At 43.4% G+C, this 22,030-nt stretch overlaps 1 protein-coding gene across 1 annotated transcript; it reads right to left on the minus strand.

Annotated features, from left to right (window-relative positions):
• Nucleotides 1-19,058: 19,058 nt before the first annotated feature.
• On the minus strand, nucleotides 19,059-20,728 carry LOC124687824 (BTB/POZ and TAZ domain-containing protein 1-like). The gene is made up of 4 exons (XM_047221560.1): nucleotides 20,627-20,728; nucleotides 20,109-20,543; nucleotides 19,479-19,771; nucleotides 19,059-19,242 (listed from the first exon to the last, which is right to left on the minus strand). Exons 1-4 carry the CDS (start codon nucleotides 20,726-20,728, stop codon nucleotides 19,059-19,061), a joined length of 1,014 nt encoding a protein of 337 aa, XP_047077516.1.
• Between the last annotated feature and the right edge of the window lie 1,302 nt (nucleotides 20,729-22,030).

Raw genomic sequence — 22,030 nt, forward strand, 5'->3', positions numbered from 1 at the left:
TGTTTTATGCACACTTTATGTCGTATTCGTGCATTTTCTGGAACTAACCTATTAACAAGATGCCGAAGTGCCGGTTCTCGTTTTCTGCTGTTTTTGGTTTCAGAAATCCTAGTAACGAAATATTCTCGGAATTGGACGAAACAAAGACCCAGGGGCCTATTTTTCCACGGAGCTTCCGGAAGACCGAAGAACATACGAAGTGGGGCCACGAGGTGGCCGGACCACATGGCGGCGCGGCCAAGGGGGGCCCGCGCCGCCTGTGGTGTGGGCCCCTCGTCGGGCCCCGACTCTGCCCTTCCGCCTACTTAAAGCCTCCGTCGCGAAACCCCCGATGCGAAAAACCACGATACGGAAAACCTTGCGAGACGTCGCCGCCGCCGATCCCATCTCGGGGGATTACGGAGATCTCCTCCGGCACCCCGCCGGAGAGGGGATTCATCTCCCGGAGGACTCTACACCGCCATGGTCGCCTCCGGAGTGATGAGTGAGTAGTTCACCCCTGGACTATGGGTCCATAGCAGTAGCTAGATGGTTGTCTTCTCCTCATTGTGCTTCATTGTTGGATCTTGTGAGCTGCCTAACATGATCAAGATCATCTATCCGTAATACTCTATGTTGTGTTTGTCGGGATCCGATGGATAGAGAATACCATGTCATGTTAATTATCAAGTTATTACATATGTGTTGTTTATGATCTTGCATGCTCTCCGTTACTAGTAGAGGCTCGGCCAAGTTTTTACTCTTAACTCCAAGAGGGAGTATTTATGCTCGATAGTGGGTTCATGCTCGCATTGACACCGGGACGATGATGAGAAAGTTCTAAGGTTGTGTTGTGCTTGTTACCACTAGGGATAAAACATTGGCGCTATGTCCGAGGGATGTAGTTGTTGATTACATTACGCACCATACTTAATGCAATTGTCTGTTGTTAGCAACTTAATACTGGGAGGGGTTCGGATGATAACCTGAAGGTGGACTTTTTAGGCATAGATGCAGTTGGATGGCGGTCTATGTACTTTGTCGTAATGCCCAATTAAATCTCACTATACTTATCATGTCATGTATGTTCATTGTTATGCCCTCTCTATTTGTCAATTGCCCGACTGTAATTTGTTCACCCAACATGCTTTTATCTTGTGGGAGAGACACCTCTAGTGAACTGTGGACCCCGGTCCATTCTTTAATACTGAAATACAAATCTGCTGCAATACTTGTTTTTACTATTTTCTCTGCAAACAATCATCTTCCACACAATACGGTTAATCCTTTGTTACGAGCAAGCCGGTGAGATTGACAACCTCACTCGTTTCGTTGGGGCAAAGTACTTTGGTTGTGTTGTGCAGGTTCCACGTTGGCGCCGGAATCTCTGGTGTTGCGCCGCACTACATCCCGCCGCCATCAACCTTCAACGTGCTTCTTGGCTCCTCCTGGTTCGATAAACCTTGGTTTATTTCTGAGGGAAAACTTGCTGTTGTGCGCATCATACCTTCCTCTTGGGGTTGCCCAACGAACGTGTGAAATACACGCCATCAAGCATATTTTTTGGCGCCGTTGCCGGGGAGATCAAGACACGCTGCAAGGGGAGTCTCCACTTCCCAATCTCTTTACTTTGTTTTTGTCTTGCTTTATTTTATTTACTACTTTGTTTGCTGCATTATATCAAAACACAAAAAAATTAGTTGCTAGCTTTACTTTATTTGCTATCTTGTTTGCTATATCAAAAACACAAAAAAATTAGTTTACTTGCATTTACTTTATCTAGCTTGCTTTATTTACTACTGCTAAAATGGCCAACCCTGAAAATACTAAGTTGTGTGACTTCACTAGCACAAATAATAATGATTTCTTATGCACACCTATTGCTCCACCTGCTACTACAGCGGAATTCTTTGAAATTAAACCTGCTTTACTAAATCTTGTTATGCGAGAGCAATTTTCTGGTGTTAGTTCTGATGATGCTGTTGCCCATCTCAATAATTTTGTTGAACTATGTGAAATGCAAAAATATAAAGATGTAGATGGTGACATTATAAAATTAAAATTGTTTCCTTTCTCATTAAGAGGAAGAGCTAAAGATTGGTTGCTATCTCTGCCTAAGAATAGTATTGATTCATGGACTAAATGCAAGGATGCTTTTATTGGTAGATATTATCCCCCTGCTAAAATTATATCTTTGAGGAGTAGCATAATGAATTTTAAACAATTGGATAATGAACATGTTGCTCAAGCTTGGGAAAGAATGAAATCTCTGGTTAAAAATTGCCCAACCCATGGATCGACTACTTGGATGATCATCCAAACCTTCTATGCGGGACTAAATTTTTCTTCGCGGAATTTATTGGATTCAGCTGCTGGAGGTACCTTTATGTCCATCACTCTTGGTGAAGCAACAAAGCTTCTTGATAATATGATGGTTAATTACTCCGAATGGCACACGGAAAGAGCTCCACAAGGTAAGAAGGTAAATTCTGTTGAAGAAACCTCTTCCTTGAATGATAAGGTTGATGCTATTATGTCTATGCTTGCGAATGATAGGACTAATGTTGATCCTAATAATGTTCCATTAGCTTCATTGGTTGCCCAAGAAGAACATGTTGATGTAAACTTCATTAAAAATAATAATTTCAACAACAATGCTTATCGGAACAATTCTAGTAATAACTATAGGCCATATCCTTATAATAATGGTAACGGTTATGCTAATTCTTATGGGAATTCTTACAACAATAATAGGAATACACCCCCTGGACTTGAAGCCATGCTTAAAGAATTTATTAGTACACAAACTGCCTTTAACAAATCTGTTGAGGAAAAGCTCAATAAAATTGATATTATTGTTTCTAGAGTTGATAGTCTTTCCTCTGATGTTGATCTTTTGAAATCGAAAGTTATGCCTAATAGGTATATTGAAAATAAAATTGTTACTACAGAAAATGCCATCCAAGTTAGAATTAATGAGAATATAAGATTAATGGCTGAACTGCGTGCTAGGTGGGATAGAGAAGAAAATGAAAAACTAGCTAAAAAGGAAAATGTAGCTAAAGTTTGGACTATTACCACCACTAGCAATGCTAATGATTCATATGTTGCTGCACCTCCTACTATCAATGGTAAAATAATTGGTGTTGGCAATGCTTCTACTACTAGTGCAAAGCGCGCAAAATTACCTGAAACTCGCTAAAACTGCTGAAAGCGCTTGTGATAAAACTGCTGAAATTTTTTCCAACCTTGGGGATGATAATCCCATTGCTTTAGATTGTAATGATTTAGATTTTGATGATTGCCACATCTCTGAAGTTATAAAGTTCTTACAAAAACTTGCTAAAAGGCCCAATGCTAGCGCTATAAACTTGGCTTTCACAAAACATATTACAAATGCTCTCATAAAAGCTAGAGAAGAGAAACTAAAACTTGAAACTTCTATTCCTAGAAAGCTAGAGGATGGTTGGGAGCCCATCATTAAAATGAGAGTCAAAGATTTTGATTGTAATGCTTTATGTGATCTTGGTGCAAGTATTTCTGTTATGCCTAAAAAAGTCTATGATATGCTTGACTTGCCACCATTGAAAAACTGTTATTTGGATATTAATCTCGCTGATAATGCTAAAAAGAAACCTTTGGGGAAGGTTGATAATGTTCATATTATGGTTAACAATAACCTTGTCCCCGTTGATTTTGTTGTCTTGGATATTGAATGCAATGCATCTTGCCCCATTATATTGGGAAGACCTTTTCTTCGAACCGTTGGTGCCACTATTGATATGAAGGAAGGTAATATTAAATATCAATTTCCTCTCAAGAAAGGTACGGAACACTTCCCTAGAAAGAGAATGAAGGTACCTTATGATTCTATTATTAGAACAAATTATGATGTTGATGTTTCATCTCTCGATGTTACTTGAGATACACTTTCTGCGCCTAGCTGAAAGGCGTTAAAGAAAAGCGCTTATGGGAGACAACCCATGTTTTTACTACAGTATTTTTGTTTTATATTTGTGTCTTGGAAGTTGTTTACTACTGTAGCAACCTCTCCTTATCTTAGTTTTATGTTTTGTTGTGCCAAGTAAAGTCTTTGATAGAAAAGTAAGTACTAGATTTGGATTACTGCGCAGTTCCAGATTTCTTTGCTGTCACGAATCTGGGTCTATCTCCCTGTAGGTAGCTCAGAAAATTAAGCCAATTTACGAGCATGATCCTCAGATATGTACGCAACTTTCATTCAATTTGAGCATTTTCGTTTGAGCAAGTCTGGTGGCCTAATAAAATCCATCTTTACGGACTGTTCTGTTTTTGACAGATTCTGTCTTTTATTTCGCATTGCCTCTTTTGCTATGTTGGATGAATTTCTTTGATCCACTAATGTCCAGTAGCTTTATGCAATGTCCAGAAGTGTTAAGAATGATTGTGTCACCTCTGAACATGTGAATTTTTATTATGCACTAACCCTCTAATGAGTTGTTTCGAGTTTGGTGTGGAGGAAGTTTTCAAGGATCAAGAGAGGAGTATGATGCAATATGATCAAGGAGAGTGAAAGCTCTAAGCTTGGGGATGCCCCGGTGGTTCACCCCTGCATATTCTAAGAAGACTCAAGCGTCTAAGCTTGGGGATGCCCAAGGCATCCCCTTCTTCATCGACAACATTATCAGGTTCCTCCCCTGAAACTATATTTTTATTCCGTCACATCTTATGTACTTTGCTTGGAGCGTCTGTTTGTTTTTGTTTTTTTTTGTTTTGTTTGAATAAAATGGATCCTAGCATTCACTTTATGGGAGAGAGACACGCTCCGCTGTAGCATATGGACAAATATGTCCTTAGGCTCTACTCATAGTATTCATGGCGAAGTTCTTCTTCGTTAAATTGTTATATGGTTGGAATTGGAAAATGCTACATGTAGTAACTCTAAAATGTCTTGGATAATTTGATACTTGGCAATTGTTGTGCTCATGTTTAAGCTCTTGCATCATATACTTTGCACCCATTAATGAAGAAATACTTAGAGCTTGCTAATTTGGTTTGCATATTTGGTTTCTCTAGAGTCTAGATAACATCTAGTATTGAGTTTTGAACAACAAGGAAGACGGTATGGAGTCTTATAATGTTTACCATATGTCTTTTATGTGAGTTTTGTCTGTACCGTTCATCCTTGTGTTTATTTCAAATAACCTTTCTAGCCTAAACCTTGTATCGAGAGGGAATACTTCTCATGCATCCAAAATACTTGAGCCAACCACTATGCCATTTGTGTCCACCATACCTACCTACTACATGGTATTTATCCGCCATTCCAAAGTAAATTGCTTGAGTGCTACCTTTAAAATTCCATCATTCACCTTTGCAATATTTAGCTCATGGGACAAATAGCTTAAAAACTATTGTGGTATTGAATATATACTTATGCACTTTATCTCTTATTAAGTTGCTTGTTGTGCGATAACCATGTTTTCTGGGGACGCCATCAACTATTCTTTGTTGAATATCATGTGAGTTGCTATGCATGTCCGTCTTGTCTCGAAGCAAGAGAGATCTACCACCTTCATGGTTGGAGCATGCATATTGTTAGAGAAGAACTTTGGGCCGCTAACTAAAGCCATGATTCATGGTGGAAGTTTCAGTTTGGACATATATCCTCAATCTCATATGAGAATAATAATTGTTGCCACATGCTTATGCATTAAAGAGGAGTCCATTATCTGTTGTCCATGTTGTCCCGGTATGGATTTCTAAGTTGATAATAATCAAAAGCGAGAAATCCAAAATGCGAGCTTTCTCCTTAGACCTTTGTACAGGCGACATGGAGGTACCCCATTGTGACACTTGGTCAAAACATATGCATTGCAAAGATCCGGTAGTCCAAGTTAATTAGGACAAGGTGCGGGCACTATTAGTATACTATGCATGAGACTTGCAACTTGTAAGATATAATTTACATAACTCATATGCTTTATTACTACCGTTGACAAAATTGTTTCATGTTTTCAAAATAAAAGCTCTAGCACAAATATAGCAATCGATGCTTTCCTCTTTGAAGGACCATTCTCTTTACTTTTATGTTGAGTCAGTTCACCTATTTCTCTCCACCTCAAGAAGCAAACACTTGTGTGAACTGTGCATTGATTCCTACATACTTGCATATTGTACTTGTTATATTACTCTATGTTGACAATTATCCATGAGATATGCATGTTACAAGTTGAAAGCAACCGCTGAAACTTAATCTTCCTTTGTGTTGCTTCAATACCTTTACTTTGATTTATTGCTTTATGAGTTAACTCTTATGCAAGACTTATTAATACTTGTCTTGAAGTACTATTCATGAAAAGTCTTTGCTATATGATTCACCTGTTTACTCATGTCATTACCATTGTTTTGATCGCTGCATCCACTACATATGTTTACAAATAGTATGATCAAGGTTATGATGGCATATCACTTCAGAAATTATCTTTGTTATCGTTTTACCTGCTCGGGACGAGCGAGAACTAAGCTTGGGGATGCTTGATACGTCTCCGACGTATCGATAATTTCTTATGTTCTATGCCATATTATTGATGATACCTACATGTTTTATGCACACTTTATGTCGTATTCGTGCATTTTCTGGAACTAACCTATTAACAAGATGCCGAAGTGCCGGTTTACGTTTTCTGCTGTTTTTGGTTTCAGAAATCCTAGTAACGAAATATTCTCGAATTGGACGAAACAAAGACCCGGGGGCCTATTTTTCCACGGAGCTTCCAGAAGACCGAAGAACATACAAAGTGGGGCCACGAGGTGGCCGGACCACATGGCGGCGCGGCCAAGGGGGGCCCGCGCCGCCTCGTGGTGTGGGCCCTCGTCGAGCCCCGACTCTGCCCTTCCGCCTACTTAAAGCCTCCGTCGCGAAACCCCCGATGCGAAAAACCACGATACGGAAAACCTTGCCGAGACGCCGCCGCCGCCGATCCCATCTCGGGGATTACGGAGATCTCCTCCGGCACCCTGCCGGAGAGGGGATTCATCTCCCGGAGGACTCTACACCGCCATGGTCGCCTCCGGAGTGATGAGTGAGTAGTTCACCCCTGGACTATGGGTCCATAGCAGTAGCTAGATGGTTGTCTTCTCCTCATTGTGCTTCATTGTTGGATCTTGTGAGCTGCCTAACATGATCAAGATCATCTATACGTAATACTCTATGTTGTGTTTGTCGGGATCCGATGGATAGAGAATACCATGTCATGTTAATTATCAAGTTATTACATATGTGTTGTTCATGATCTTGCATGCTCTCCGTTACTAGTAGAGGCTCTGGCCAAGTTTTTACTCTTAACTCTAAGAGGGAGTATTTATGCTCGATAGTGGGTTCATGCCTGCATTGACACCGGGACGATGACGTGAAAGTTCTAAGGTTGTGTTGTGTTGTTGCCACTAGGGATAAAACATTGGCGCTATGTCCGAGGATGTAGTTGTTGATTACATTACGCACCATACTTAATGCAATTGTCCGTTGTTAGCAACTTAATACCGGAGGGGTTCGGATGATAACCTCGAAGGTGGACTTTTTAGGCATAGATGCGGTTGGATGGCGGTCTATGTACTTTGTCGTAATGCCCAATTAAATCTCACTATACTTATCATGTCATGTATGTGCATTGTTATGCCCTCTCTATTTGTCAATTGCCCGACTGTAATTTGTTCACCCAACATGCTTTTATCTTATGGGAGAGACACCTCTAGTGAACTGTGGACCCCGGTCCATTCTTTAATACTGAAATACAAATCTGCTGCAATACTTGTTTTTACTATTTTCTCTGCAAACAATCATCTTCCACACAATACGGTTAATCCTTTGTTACAGACAAGCCGGTGAGATTGACAACCTCACTTGTTTCGTTGGGGCAAAGTACTTTGGTTGTGTTGTGCGGGTTCCACGTTGGCGCCGGAATCTCCGGTGTTGCGCCGCACTACATCCCGCCGCCATCAACCTTCAACGTGCTTCTTGGCTCCTCCTGGTTCGATAAACCTTGGTTTCTTTCTGAGGTAAAACTTGCTGCTGTGCGCATCATACCTTCCTCTTGGGGTTGCCCAACGAACGTGTGAAATACACGCCATCAGTAACCCCATACTTTGACTGACGAGGGATCACCTCGGCAATGCCTACGTATTGTAGACTAGGGTTTTCGGGAAGAGCGGCGATGGAGATTCCGGGGACGAGATTAGGCACACGACGTACCCAGCTTCGGGTCCCCTCAGTGGAGGATCCCTACGTGCTGCTAGCAATCCAAGTATATGATCATATATGTGTTTACGGGGTGCCGCCGTAGGCGGAACTATGTTGTCTATATTCGTCTATCCGTTGGCCTCTATTTCGGGTGCCCCGGCTAGCTTTATATATGCAATCAGCCTAGGGTTTTACAAGAGTCCTAGTCGACTACTTCTTCGGATTGCCTTGTTGGGCCTTCTCCATATTGGGTCTTCTCCATATTGGGCCGAGCCAGGTATACTAATAATGGGTACCCGAAGGGTATGCCCATGTCGGTAGCCCCGAGTTTATAGGGAAGTCGAAGACTTGCGTAGAAACTCCAAGCATAACCATCTCCGAAGTTGAAGAAAATACAAGGCGAGGTCCATGTCGTAGATCATGTGTAGCGTAGATGATGTCGACGATTCTCGAAGTTAATTTTCTATCGGGTGCGCGGCAGCGCTCCCGATGGGAGTAGCCCCCGAGTCTATGGGCAAGTGCTTGCACTTGGGCATAGACTCAAGTTGTACTACTCGATGAAGAACTTAACTATATTTCCGGAAAACTTGATGAAATCCATGTGCTCCCGATGGGAGTAGGCTCCACTCGAGTCGTAGAATCGAGTTGAGTCTACAAACCTTAATTTTCATAGATGCTGTCGAAGTTATCTTTCTATCGGGTGCGCGACCAGCGCTCCCGATGGGAGTAGCCCCCGAGGCTACAGCCAAGTGTTTGCACTTGGGTGTAGGCTCAACTTGCTTTTAATTGACACCACAATTTTTCCTCTTTCTTGTATCTTATCGGGAGGGTGAACAATACTCTCGATAAGAGTAGCCCCGAGCCTATGGGCAGGTGCTTGCACCTAGGCATAGGCTCAAGTTGTACTACTCGATAAAGAACTTGACTATATTTCTGGGCGCAGCCCCTCTTTTTATCGACTCCGGGCCGTTGCTATTTTTATTTGACATCCATATCTATATTGTACAGGGATAATGGTGATTGGGGCTAGTTCATCTGACGGATCAGGTACTAGTTAACTGCTCTAGTGGCAATCCGCAAAAACCTACTTCGAGATCACGTCCCTGGACATGATCCCGGGATACTGGTGTTAACTCGACAGGTGCCGCTTAAGGTCTTACCATTACGTCGAGCCCCGGTCATGTTTTATCGGGTCCACAACGCGTCCGCTGGGATATTTCTTCACATCCGTTGATGTGGAAAAAAGTAGCAGAGCGCAGTCTTTGGCGATGCCACGCCACACGGAACGGATCCGGGGTCTTACCTTCGCAAAGTTTTGCGGCATTCGGAGATTGATCGCAACTTTGGCGCTCCGAGAATATATTGTCGAGTGCCTTGTTCGGCTGATGCAATGACCCACTTTGCGGGTTCTTCTATATTTTTCTCTCGGGCTTGATGAGATAGCCGAATATATTGGTTCTTCTATATTGTCGTCAGGCATATCGCCGATGCTCTTTCTCAGAACAAATAACGAGTCAATGGACCCGAAGATTTGTCCATCCTCTCTTTTTTTTTTCTACTCCTCTCTTTTCTTTTCTTTTTTTTTTTTTTTTTTTTTTTGGTTTCTCCTTGATGATAATTTCGTCGAGTTCCTCCCTCAGGAAAATTTCTTCGGGTCCTCCTTGAGGACAATTCTTTGGGTTCTCTTTGAGGACAAATCTTCGGGTTCCTCCTTCAGGAAAATTTCTTCGGGTCCTATTTGAGGACAATTCTTCGGGTTCTCTTTGAAGATATTTTTCGGGACCTCCTTGAAGATAATTTTTCGGCACCTTGGAGATAATTCTTCGGCACCTCCTTGAAGATAATTTTTCGGCACCTCCTTGAAGATAATTTTTCGGGTCCTCCCTGAGGAAAATTCTTCGGCACCTCCTTGAATAAGATTTCGTCGGGTTCTCTTTTGATTTCGTCGGGTTCCTCCCTGAAGAAGATTTCGTCGGGTACTCCTTGAGGATAATTTGTCGGGACCTTTTTGAGGATAATTTTTCGGATCCTGTTCTTTCTTGAAGACAATTTCGTCGAGTTCTCCTCGTAGACAATTTCTTCGGGTTCTCTCTTATATACTTTGAATTTTGCTTTCTCCTGCACAAATAAACAAACTTTTTCTATCTTTTCCTTGACTTTCTTTTTCGCATGCAGTGTCAGATGCTCAGATTCGATGATATGTAAAGTAAATATATGCCGCGCAACTCCCGAGTGTCGAGAGCGACGAAAGTAAACGATAATCAAATTTGTACAAAATAAAAGAACACTTAGCTTTTTAGACACGACGAAGTCGATGCATGATGAAGTCTTCGAGTGTAGATAAGAAGTATAGCTAAAGTAGAAACCACCAAATAGCAAATAATGGATGCCACCAAATTGTTGATGAAGAAATAGCCGAGCCCCCGAGCACTGCTGGGGTGATGTCATGATTGTTGCTTAGACGTCGTGTCACCGTTGTTACTCGAGGCGAAGTCATGGTCGAGCCCCCGAGTATTTAGCCATGATGTCGAAAGAAGTTGACGAAGTCGCGGTGTTATATAAGGTGACGCCATTTAGGATGAAGCCATTGTCAATGATATAATATGAGTCCATGAAGATGAATGAAGTATTTAAGATGAATCCATATTGAATATTGCGCCCGTAAATATGAAGCATATATTGAAGATGAATCCGCCGATATCATAGAGGATGAATCCATTGACCCGAAAAAAATAAATCCAGTAATATTCATAGAAGATGAATCCGCTGATATCATAGAGGATGAATAAATTGACTCGAAGAAAATAGTTCCAGTAATAATCATAGAAGATTAATCCATTGAACCGAAGAATCCCATAATATAGAAGATGAATCCGCCGAAGAAAATAAATCCAGTAATAATCCTCGATGATAAATCCAAAGTGACCGAAACGCCTCGGGTAATGTTGTATAAGAGTAAGCCAGTAATATTCATATAGATGAATCTTATAAGATGAATCCGGTGAAAAAGAATCCGATAAGCCGAAGCCGAAGAAGATGAATCCATTGATCCGAAGAAAATAATTCCATTGAGCCGAAAATAAATCCACTTAGCCGAAGTAGATATATCCAGAGGCGAAGAAAAGGATTTCACCAAGTAATCGAGTGTATTTGTGGTAACAAAGTAATGGCAGAGCGCTAGTGTTAAGTGTATGGCGAAAGTAAACAATAATTAACTTTCGGAAGAGGAACACTTAGCTTTTTTCCTGGGTGCGACGGAGTCGACGTGGAAGTAGGTCACCCGGCATACGAAGTCGATGTAATGGACGAAGCCGATGCAGTGGAGCCGTGTGTCGTTTAGCCGAAAATATTCGACAAGGTGGAAGTAGTCGGCATGGAAGAGGGAATCGTCGAGTCCGCGGTGGGCGAGCCCCCGGGCGAGGTGTGTGCGCGTTGTTGGGTTAACGACAGGCGAGCCTCCGAGCATGCGACTGTACGCGGCGAAGTCGTCGAAACTTGTTCCGATCTGTAGTTATATTACGGCGCAAAAAACTGTACGCAAATAATAGTACGAGCCGAAAAATATTTGGTCAAACAAATTTTTGCATAATTGGAAATATAGCACCTGGATTTGTATTGGATGGCGAAGTCGGATGTTATTCGGCTAGCAGCCGAGTCGCTATTTTTTTGTTTCGCTGAGGAACTTGTTGAAGTAAATTTTCTTCGGATCCAATCTGTGTGCCCGCTCCCTGCGCACGATGTGTGCCATTGAAGTAGATGTGTTCACGCAGCCGAGATACTTGTCCGTGTTGATGTCTGGGTTACCAGACGAGGAATTACTGATTGGTTGTTCATCAGCAAGGTCCGCCTGCCTTGGGTGATAAGATGATCAGCCGTGGAAGTCTCCGTACGTGCGCAGGTCAATATGTCTTCAGCTGAAACAATCTGTCCCAAACTCCCAATAGCTTTCTTCGTGCACGTCGTGATTTGGCTTTTGGATGAGAAGCAAATTCTCGACCAGAATCTAACTGCTTTATGTTGTACTGGTGAATCCCTCCAAGCTCGTATGCGCGAAAAAATCTAGCGGGCCACAGCATATGCTTCCGCGTGAATACTTCTCTATAGCATCCGATGCATCCAGCTCTTGATTGAAGACGATAAGAGATCTCGCCCGAATAACAAAATCCAGTCGCCGCGATTCCCCACAGTCGGCGCCAATTGACGAGGGATCACCTCGGCAATGCCTACGTATTGTAGACTAGGGTTTTCGGGAAGAGCGGCGATGGAGATTCCGGGGACGAGATTAGGCACACGACGTACCCAGCTTCGGGTCCCCTCAGTGGAGGATCCCTACGTGCTGCTAGCAATCCAGTATATGATCATATATGTGTTTACAGGGTGCCGCCGTAGGCGGAACTATGTTGTCTATATTCTGTCTATCTGTTGGCCTCTATTTCGGGTGCCCTGGCTAGCTTTATATATGCAATCAGCCTAGGGTTTTACAAGAGTCCTAGTCGACTACTTCTTCGGATTGCCTTGTTGGGCCTTCTCCATATTGGGTCTTCTCCATATTGGGCCGAGCCAGGTATACTAATAATGGGTACCCGAAGGGTATGCCCATGTCATTGACTCCCACCACCTCTTCTAATGATGATGATGATGATTTATTGTGTGATATGGGACTTGTATATGCTTCTTTTCGTGGTAACAAAGAGGTTCGCGCTAGTCTTGAACACTCTATGGAAACCATGAATAAATACAAGTAAATCATAGGGGAGTTAGATTCCCATATTGAAAAGGTGCGAATGAGATCCAATCTCCTCAAGAAAGAGCTAAGCGGTGAGAAGCATACTAATTTTCTTCTCACACCAAAAAAAAAAGAATCCTATGAGCTTGAAAAGGAAAATCTATTAATAATGCGTGTGCTACTAACTCTAATTCTTGTGAAGTATCTATATTAAAGGAGAATGTTGGACCAAGGGCTCAACTTAAGTTGCTAACTAGCAATTATCGAAAATTGAAAGAAAGTCATGAAAAACTCTCAACCGCTCATAATGATCTTCTAATCTCTCATGATGGATTAAAGCTAGCCCATGAGACAAGAAACTCCTCTGACATTGCGGCATGAGTGTGTTGCTCCTCCTCTAGAGCATGCTCCCCATACGAATTAGACTCCATGAGCTCGATGACGCTTCCCCCAACACCGTGCCGTGATGAATTATCCTTCCCCGCATCAAACAACAGAGGGCGATGTAACCAAAACTGGATTCACGGTCAGGCATGGTGCCAATGTGAGATATAACTTGCGGAAGATTATGCGAGACATTTTATATGCAAGGATAAATGGCGTGAAAATTATGAGAGTTTGCATTTTAATAAAACGGTAAAATCACGGGAACATATAATGGCCAAAATATCCGCAAACGATTTTTTTTGTCAAGAACCATTTGTGATGTATATGAGAAAACCTTTGCTCTATTTCACATCCCAAACGATTTCACGATCTTTAGATCCAATTCGGTTTCCGAAAAAAGCGTCGGTGATGTAAAAAAAACAGACGGTCTTCTTCATAAATAATCTTTTTCTCCATAAATATAAATTTATAAATTAAAGACTACAAAAGCACATTCTCTATCGTCCTCCAAAATGTAAGCGAAGGATGCTAAAGTAACTCCTTCTCGAGCATCATGTCATCCTCCTCCTCGGCCTACCGCTCAGCCTCCTCATACCATTCGATCTGCGGTTACTCATCTTCCGGCATCGTAGTTTCCACGTCTTTGTCGTCCTCCAAATTCCTTTCAGTGTTGGTCGTTTGATTTCCAAATTCTAAATTTTCTTATAAGGAAATTTCCCAATTATTTTGAAGTATATTCTCTTTGCAAATCAAACCACCTGCACTGAAAGAATTTCCGAAGATCTGGATCATCTTAAAATTCTTGTTAATCGAGGTACCTGTAAGGATCAAAAACTTCAACATTAAATTTAGAGAAACTGATGTTTACCAGCTTTTTCAATAAAATGGAAGCTTGGGGTTGATCGCCTATATTTGAAAAAGAAACAGAGCGAGTGCTCATTATAACCAACTAGTAAAATGCACATTTGGTGGACATTGGTCATGTGAACCCTGATGAATAGTAAAATCAGAAAATTCTAATAAAATAAAATAAAAGCACAGTATAAATTATACATTTAGAGAATATGCGCAGGTATATGCATGCCAAGTCTGAGAAATAAAATAGGAAAGTATGCAACTTTATGCAAAAAGGATAAAATATGTAGGAATAGTACATTGACCCAGATTTTACTGTGCAAAAAATACAAAGTTCTATTTTCTATTTTTTTGTATACCACATATAATCTTATTTTTTATTAAAATTTTGCACGAGTAAGCATCAAAGTATATGTACGCACACGATTTATTTCGATTTTTCTGAAACTCTGAACTACAATTTTTTAGATTTTTTGAATTCGGAGTTATGTGTACCCATGTTCTACTGGTTTTTTTTTAGCTAGGTCACATATTTATTAAATTAAAAAAGAGGACAATGCTAGTGATCAGTTGATCACACACTTTTTCGTTAATCGAAAATTGACTAGAAGTCACAGCCTTCCTGGCTAGTACTACTGCAACTGAACATCCGAGTGCGTGTACGACATCAATTTAAATGCCATGTGGTTCTGCTTGGTTGAGCGAAATCGAGTTTACATTGTCGAGCATTAAACTAATTCTGCAGCAACTCTTGTCCCCAAAAGGAGAGTGCGGCAACTGCAAGAAAGAAAGACTCGGAGTTTGGTAACCGATGGGCTAAGCTCCAGAAACAAGAGATTCTTCTCGTAGCTAGGACGTGCAGTTCTTGGAAGACTAGTTAATCATGCCAAGGGGAAAAACGTCGATTATCTTTTTGACAAGACAGAGGCACTGTGCTCGGAATTCTACTGAAACACAAACCGAAATTTCCTGCCGCTTGACCTGCCAACTCTGTACAACTCTTGTTGAAATGCTCTGACCAGAGGCCTGGCCTATTTATACAGACAGCACCTTCTCTGGTTGCTCAGAGCGAAGATTGTGATCTAGTAGAGCACAAAGGCGAGAGAGGCAGAAATGAGGGTCCTAGGCCTTGTGAGCCTGGTTGCTGTGATCTTCCTCTTAAGCTTCAGGTTTTTGCTTCACCAGCAAGTGCTTGTTGGTAAGTACAGTTACCATTAGTTGCTACATGTTATACCTTATTACTAGCTCTTACTATTAATCTTGCTACATGACCATTCACAGATTCACATTCTTCTACTGAAGAAACCGAAGTTTTCCCCCCTTTCGTGCAAGGAGAAAGTGCGGCGAGGAATGGCGACGACAGGAGGCAGCACGCCAAGGAATGGGCCGAGGAGAGGAAGAAGATGAGGTGGTTCATGACCAAGGACTACAGCCCTCCGAAGCGCCACAGGCCCAAGCATAACCGGCTGCTGTAGAACCTCGCAAGATGCATGAGAAGATCATCAATAGTAGCTAGGTAGCTGATCTCTTAGTTAATTTGGTCTCTAGTGTGAAGTTCTGATCTGCACACAAATTTTGTCCCCCCTGACCAATATATATTAGAGTTATATGAGCTTATGATCATATGATAGTACGCAGTTATAGGAGTACAAATGGTGTCTGTTTAGGTATATTCTGTAAGGAGTGTCTTCTAAATTCATGGTCCATTAGGCTGTTTGTACTGTCTTTGCTGGTTCGTGAAAAGAAGTCGCTTTGCTATGTCGGCTCCGGTCTGAACTCTTCTGAAAGTGAAACAGCAACAATCTGAAAGTCCATAGCAGCGTACGAGCTGTTTCATACTGACCATTAGCTATGTGTAATTGATCCATGGCAATGTAAACCCAAAAGATGGGTTTTTGGTGTTATTACTCTTGTAGTGCAGAGTGTCGTACGTTTAACATCAATAATCTTCATAGCGACAGTTAGTCTTTGCAACTGGGACACCGGGAGGAAGTCGGTGATATTTTGGGGCCTTAAGTCCATAGCACGAGGTTTGTGCTCACGAAGCTCTCACATGGATGTGGTCCTTTCACTCTGTGGTATCGAAGTGTTTTGGAGTTCGCAGAGTAGGATATCTTTAACCCCACCATGGTCGTTCAAGTCAAACGAGGCGATCAGCCGATCACTGCGTTGCCTTGGGCCAAATCAACGTCTCAACTCTTCAACTGACATAACCACTACTAGTACATTCCCTTCATTTTTATTTACTTCACGTTGTGGGTTTCGTCAAAATCAAATTTGCAAAGTTTGACCAAAAATATGAGAAATAATATTAATATAAAATCATGTAATATGAAAAATAGACGGAGCCAAAGACATTAGTGATTTTAGACCAATAAGCCTCATACATGCCATTGCCAAGATCATTGCAAAGATGATGGCCACCCATCTTGCTCCTCTCATGAATGAGCTTGTCTCCAATGCGCAAAGCGTCTTCATAAAAAAAAAGTATCCACGATAATTTCTTGTATGTGCGAATCTAGCGAGAAGGTTCCGTAAATCGAAGACTCCCACACTCCTCTTCAAGCTTGATATAAAGGGCTTTGCCTCCGTGAGATGGGACTACCTTTTGGATATGTTGGAGCATCTCAGTTTCCCTCCTACCTTTAGAGATTGTGTGTCCGCCCTTCTATCCTCGGCCTCCTCACAGGTGCTCCTCAATGGCCTTGTCGGTGACCCTATTAAGCATGGACGGAGATTGTGTCAGGGAGACCCCCTCTCCCCGCTCCTCTTCGTGCTCGCCATTGACCCTCTTCACTTCAATCTTCGCAAAGCTACCCAACAAGGCCACCTCCATCAATTGAGAGGGAGAACCCCTACTATTTGCACATCACTCTATGCCGATAATGCGGCCATTTTTATGGCCCCTTACAAAGAGGATATCACTTGCTTGGCCTCCAACTTGGATCAGTTTGGGGAGGTTACCGGTCTTGTCACCAATTGTGCTAAGAGTCAAGTTGCTCCCATCAAATGTGATGATATTGATCTTGAAGATGTTCTACAACCTTTCTCCTCGAAACTTACCACCTTTCCAATGGGTTACCTTGTCTTGCCTCTCTCACACAAGATTGAAAAAAATCCAACTCTAATACCTTGAAGACAAAGTTGTCGGAAAGCCTGTCCCATGGCTCGGAAAGCATGCCTCCATGGCTGGGCACACCGTGCTTGTCAAGGTGGTCCTTACTAGCGTAGTCATCTACTTCATCACCGTTCTTGAAATTCCTTTGGAGGTTCTTCTCAGATTGATAGTATTCGGAGAGCTTATCTTTGGGCGGCCAGTGACAAGGTTACATGAGGGAAATGCAAGGTGAATTGGGACCATGTTTGCAAGCCTAAGAACAAGGGATGGCTTGGAATCTTAAACCTCGATAAATTTGCCATGACGTTTTGCTCGAGGTGGTTATGGATGGAGTGGATGGATGATTCCAAGTCTTGGAACCCGTTGCAATGCTAATGATCTTTTTGTGGTGGCCACAAAAGATACTATTGGCGATGAAAGAAGGCCCACTTTTGGGAATCTTCTTGTCTTGATGGAAGATGGCCCTCATTTACAAGATCTCCAAAAGGAAGAATTACAACGTTCGAAAAGCTTTGGAAAAAAAAATTTGGGTCTCCAAAATCAACATGCATGATGGCCTATCCTTGGAGCACATCATCCAATTTGCCAACCTTTGGGAGAAACTCTCAAACATCCATCTCCATGATGGGTCTCATGATACGATCACTTGGAAGCTTACCACTCACGGCTCATACTCCTCGTCCTCAGCGTACAAGATGCACTTTGAGGAACTCACCAGCTCTATCATGCCCGCCACGGTGTGGAAACCTTGGGCCACCCCCAAATGCAAGATCTTTACTTGTCTTGTGCTCTAAAATAGAGTGTGAACGGTGGATATACGCTTGAGCTTAGTGGAAAAATTACGGAAATTGTAAGCTTTGCAACCAAACTTAAGAATCCACCGCGCACGTCCTCTTCACTTGCCGCTTCACAAAAAGGGTTTCGTTCAACATTAAGGAGTGGCTTGGTATCATTGATGCCAATCCAGAGGTGCGGCATGAAGCGCAAAGGGTTGAAGATTGGTGGACGTCTTCCAGGCAAAACAATGGTCAATCCAAAAGAGCTATGCTTATTTCTTTGGATATTTTAAAAGAAAGAAACACACGTGTTTTCCGAAACCACTTCTCGACGGTCAATATGGTTGCGACTAGAATGAAAGATGAGGCGGCTATGTGGTCCTTGGCTAGAACCAAAGCGTTGAGTATTGTAATTCCACGAGAGTAGACTTGAGGTTTTTGATCTTGGCTTGTGCCTTTATCATGTCGGTTTGTAACACCCTAAACCTTCTTCTCTATCAATGAAAATAGCAAATCTTTTGCCTTATACTTTATGATTACTCGAATGCAATAAATTTTATATTGTACTCTCCGTCCAGAAATAGATGTCGTAGATTTGTCTATATACAGCTAAAACACGTCTAGATATATCTACATTTAGACAAATTTGCGACGTCTATTTCCGGAGAAACATAATAGATGTTACTATTTTTTCGTAAATATTTAGTTAAACTTTATAAAGTTTGACTTTAATCAAACCTAGAACCCAAGCTAATTGTAAAGGGAGAGAGAGCATATGCCCAGTTCCCGTGGAAATGAGGCGCGAAATTCAAGTAATATTCCATACTACAACTGAGCCGCACACGACATGGACATGGTGCCGGGAGAGTGTATTTATGCATTTCCTTGGTGTCTGAGTCTGAGTACAGGTTAAACGCAGTGTGATAAAAACCTCAGTAGCTAGTATTCCTCCTCCCAAAATAACTGCAGTACGTCGTATCGTTGACTGTATATGCTTTCCTATCTGAATCTGGCTGCTCTACTCCTGCTGCCGCCGCTGCTGTATTTTGCCCACGACCTCTTCACGATCTCCGGCACCTGCCTGTTGTCTAGGGTAGCCATGACTCCGGCCCTGGCCACCTTCTTCACGAGGAGCCTCCACGTCTTGTCCACTTTCTCTGCCTGCATCTTCGTCTTGAGATTGCTGGACACACAGACAAAAAAAAAAAGGTTATAGCTGCCGATGTAAAACGGTGCTGAAAGTTCAGGTCTCTCAAGTTCAGACTGTGACGGATATCCGCCGGAGCTTTCGTTTTCCGGGATAGCTTGGTGGTGTTTCCGATTCATGTCGGTGTCGCGCCAATTAAACGTGATCGAAAGCTACGTCGCATGTCCCTCATTGAGACTTGCGTTCTCGACGAGTTCAGCTAGGTGTGTTACCTGCACAAGGGGACTCTGCAAGGCTCAGCTCGGTCGCAGACGGAGGAGTGGAGCCGGAGGAGCTGGAAGATGCGCTTGCAGTGCGGGCAGCCGCCGCCGCCGCCGCCCTTGTTTCCGCACCCGGCCAAGTGCCTCACCAGCTGCACGATGCCCTGCCGCGCGGTGCAGGCTCCGCTGCTGTCGTCGTCGCACGGGGACGCCTCGGTGAAGGCGCGATCTAGGGAGGCCATAGCGTCGCTGAGCTGCCGGTAGACGTCCTGCGACGCCCGCTCTCGCTCCCATCGCTTCTTCCTCTGTCAGCATGTATACGTCAGGAATAATGTGAGGGGCGAATTTCTGTTTGGTGTGTGCATTTGTGGGGGATGGCGACTGTGAGAAGTCGGCGTCCATGTGTAAATTCGGAGATGTGTTTTATGCAGGCAGTAACCATCTCCATCTGTGGGAGAGGCGCTAATGTGTTGCTGAATGCACAAACGCCATTATCAAAGGGCAAAGCAACCTTTCAAGCAACGGAAATGCCACGTGCTGGCTACGTCAACTAAAGCCACTTTCCTTCGTAGTCTCTTTTATTTGAAGAGAAAAAATGCGTGAGAATGACAGCCAGAACAAAGAAACGGCACTTGCGCGCACCTGGTCGGCGTCGTGGAGGAGGCGGAGTAGGTCAACCTGGAGCGCGGCGTCGTGCCGGCCCGCGAAGCGCCAGCCCTCGGACAGCTCGACGGCGGCCAGGTCCTTGCCGGCGAGACGCACGCACTCCAGGTACAGCCGCGGCGCGTCGCAGAGCCGGGCCAGCTTCAGCGCGTCCACGGCGCGCTCCGCTGTCAGGGGCGCCGCCACATCCTCCTCCGCACGACGTTTCAGCCACGGCACCCGGTGCGCGTGCGCAAGCGCCAGCAGCGGCGCTCCGTGCGCCGCCATCGCAGCCTCCCCCCACTCCCCGGACGTCGCCTCCCTCGGGGAGTACAGGAAGCGGAGGAAGGCGGCGACGGCGTCGGGTGAGGCGCCGAGGATGCGGATGCGCGCCGACACCTCGATCATCTGCTCCAGCACAGGCGATGCCGACGCCTTCACGCCCATCAAACGAAGTTAGCACCAGATAGATCATGCATCCACCCAAACCTTACAACCGTCAGTCCTCGGTCGCTTACAAGAACGGATGAATGCGCCGCGATGGTGCTCCCGTCGGACGTGACGACCCGCACGTCGGCCGGCGACGGCCGGAGCGATTCGAAATCCACGCTCGACGTCATGGATCTCTCCAAACAAATCTTTCCCATGGACTGAATCCTGTTACTGTGTTTTCTTCCGATAATATCAGTAGCACGGCGATCGATTTACCAAATCCGTCTACCAAAGATTCCTAGAAAACGGCGATCCTATCAAGGGGCCAGGAGAAACCGGAAGGGCCACCTAAGAAAAAGTTCTACCTTTTTTTTTTTTGAAAACAAGAAAAAGTTCTACCTACAATAGGAAGGACCGAAAAGAATGTGAAATTAGAACGAAGAGAGAGAGAGAGAGAGAGAGAGAGAGAGAGAGAGAGAGAGAGAGAGAGAGAGAGAGAGAAATCGAGCGCGGCTATGCTCAGGGTTTTATATAGCAGGGAGTATCGAGGACCCGATTGAAAGCTACGGAAAGCATTCTTAAAACGTTGGTTTCAAATGTGACAGTTCACGAACGAGCGACGAGCTGATGTTTTCCAACAGGAGAATGCTTTTGTTTTTCATTCTACTTTTATGGAATTTGTTGACTCGGATCCGCATTGCTGTCGTTTTTCGTTGAGAAATGCTATAGAAAGGGTTGAGATTTGAGAATTGACAGTGCCTGATATAAAGAAAGGGATTTTTTCCAAACGGGCTACCCCTTTCCATTACTGCAACATAACAAAAATATAAAGTTGTTTGAAACAACAACGTCAACGCATTAAAAGGAGATGGGAAATAGGCCGTCCTCGCACCATCAGGAAACCCGCTGACTACAGATACTCGAAATCGAGCATCCACTACGGGGCACAAACCTGATAATACTAAAGCAAACTCTAATAAGAAGTTTAACACAATACACTCAAAAAACTAGACATTATAAGTTTCAGGAATAGACAAGATGAACATCCAAGAAGACAGATAGCCAGATCCTGGAGCTTGAATCGCCAGGATGTTGGAGACACTTGGAGTTGATGCAGAAATATCACTTCTACTGATATCCTGGGTCATGTGCATCGCCTTTTCCATCAGCTGGCTTTTTTGTCGGCGATTAAAAGGGCTGAAGAAAGGGTTGAGAATTGACAGAGCCTGATAAAAGAGCTTGTGTTGATGCATTTGAAAGGGAGTGAGAGATTATGAGAAAGTTTGTATCTGCGACTGCTTTCAGATCCTAGATCTTCCCCACACCAGCTGCTGCTGCAGGTAAGTAAAAGCTGCAAAGGACATAGTTTCGTCGATTCACCGGCACGAATAGCATTTCCTACATCCCCAGCATGGAGTTCCAGACTCCTTGATCAAGATGACACATTCCTGGTACCACAAACAAGGAAGCTAGCTTTTCTAGCGTTGGCA

The sequence above is a fragment of the Lolium rigidum genome, chromosome 2 (genome assembly GCF_022539505.1).
Source record: "Lolium rigidum isolate FL_2022 chromosome 2, APGP_CSIRO_Lrig_0.1, whole genome shotgun sequence".
Classification (NCBI taxonomy): domain Eukaryota; kingdom Viridiplantae; phylum Streptophyta; class Magnoliopsida; order Poales; family Poaceae; genus Lolium; species Lolium rigidum.

Excerpts from the sequence above, each read along its gene's own strand:
- LOC124687824 (XM_047221560.1), bottom strand. The coding sequence starts at position 20,728 with ATGACGTCGAGCGTGGATTTCGAATCGCTCCGGCCGTCGCCGGCCGAC. Across the intron at positions 20,544-20,626 it reads CGGCGCATTCATCCGTTCTT|GCGTCGGCATCGCCTGTGCT; the intron begins GTAAGCGACCGA and ends ATGGGCGTGAAG. Across the intron at positions 19,772-20,108 it reads TCCTCCACGACGCCGACCAG|AGGAAGAAGCGATGGGAGCG; the intron begins GTGCGCGCAAGT and ends ACATGCTGACAG.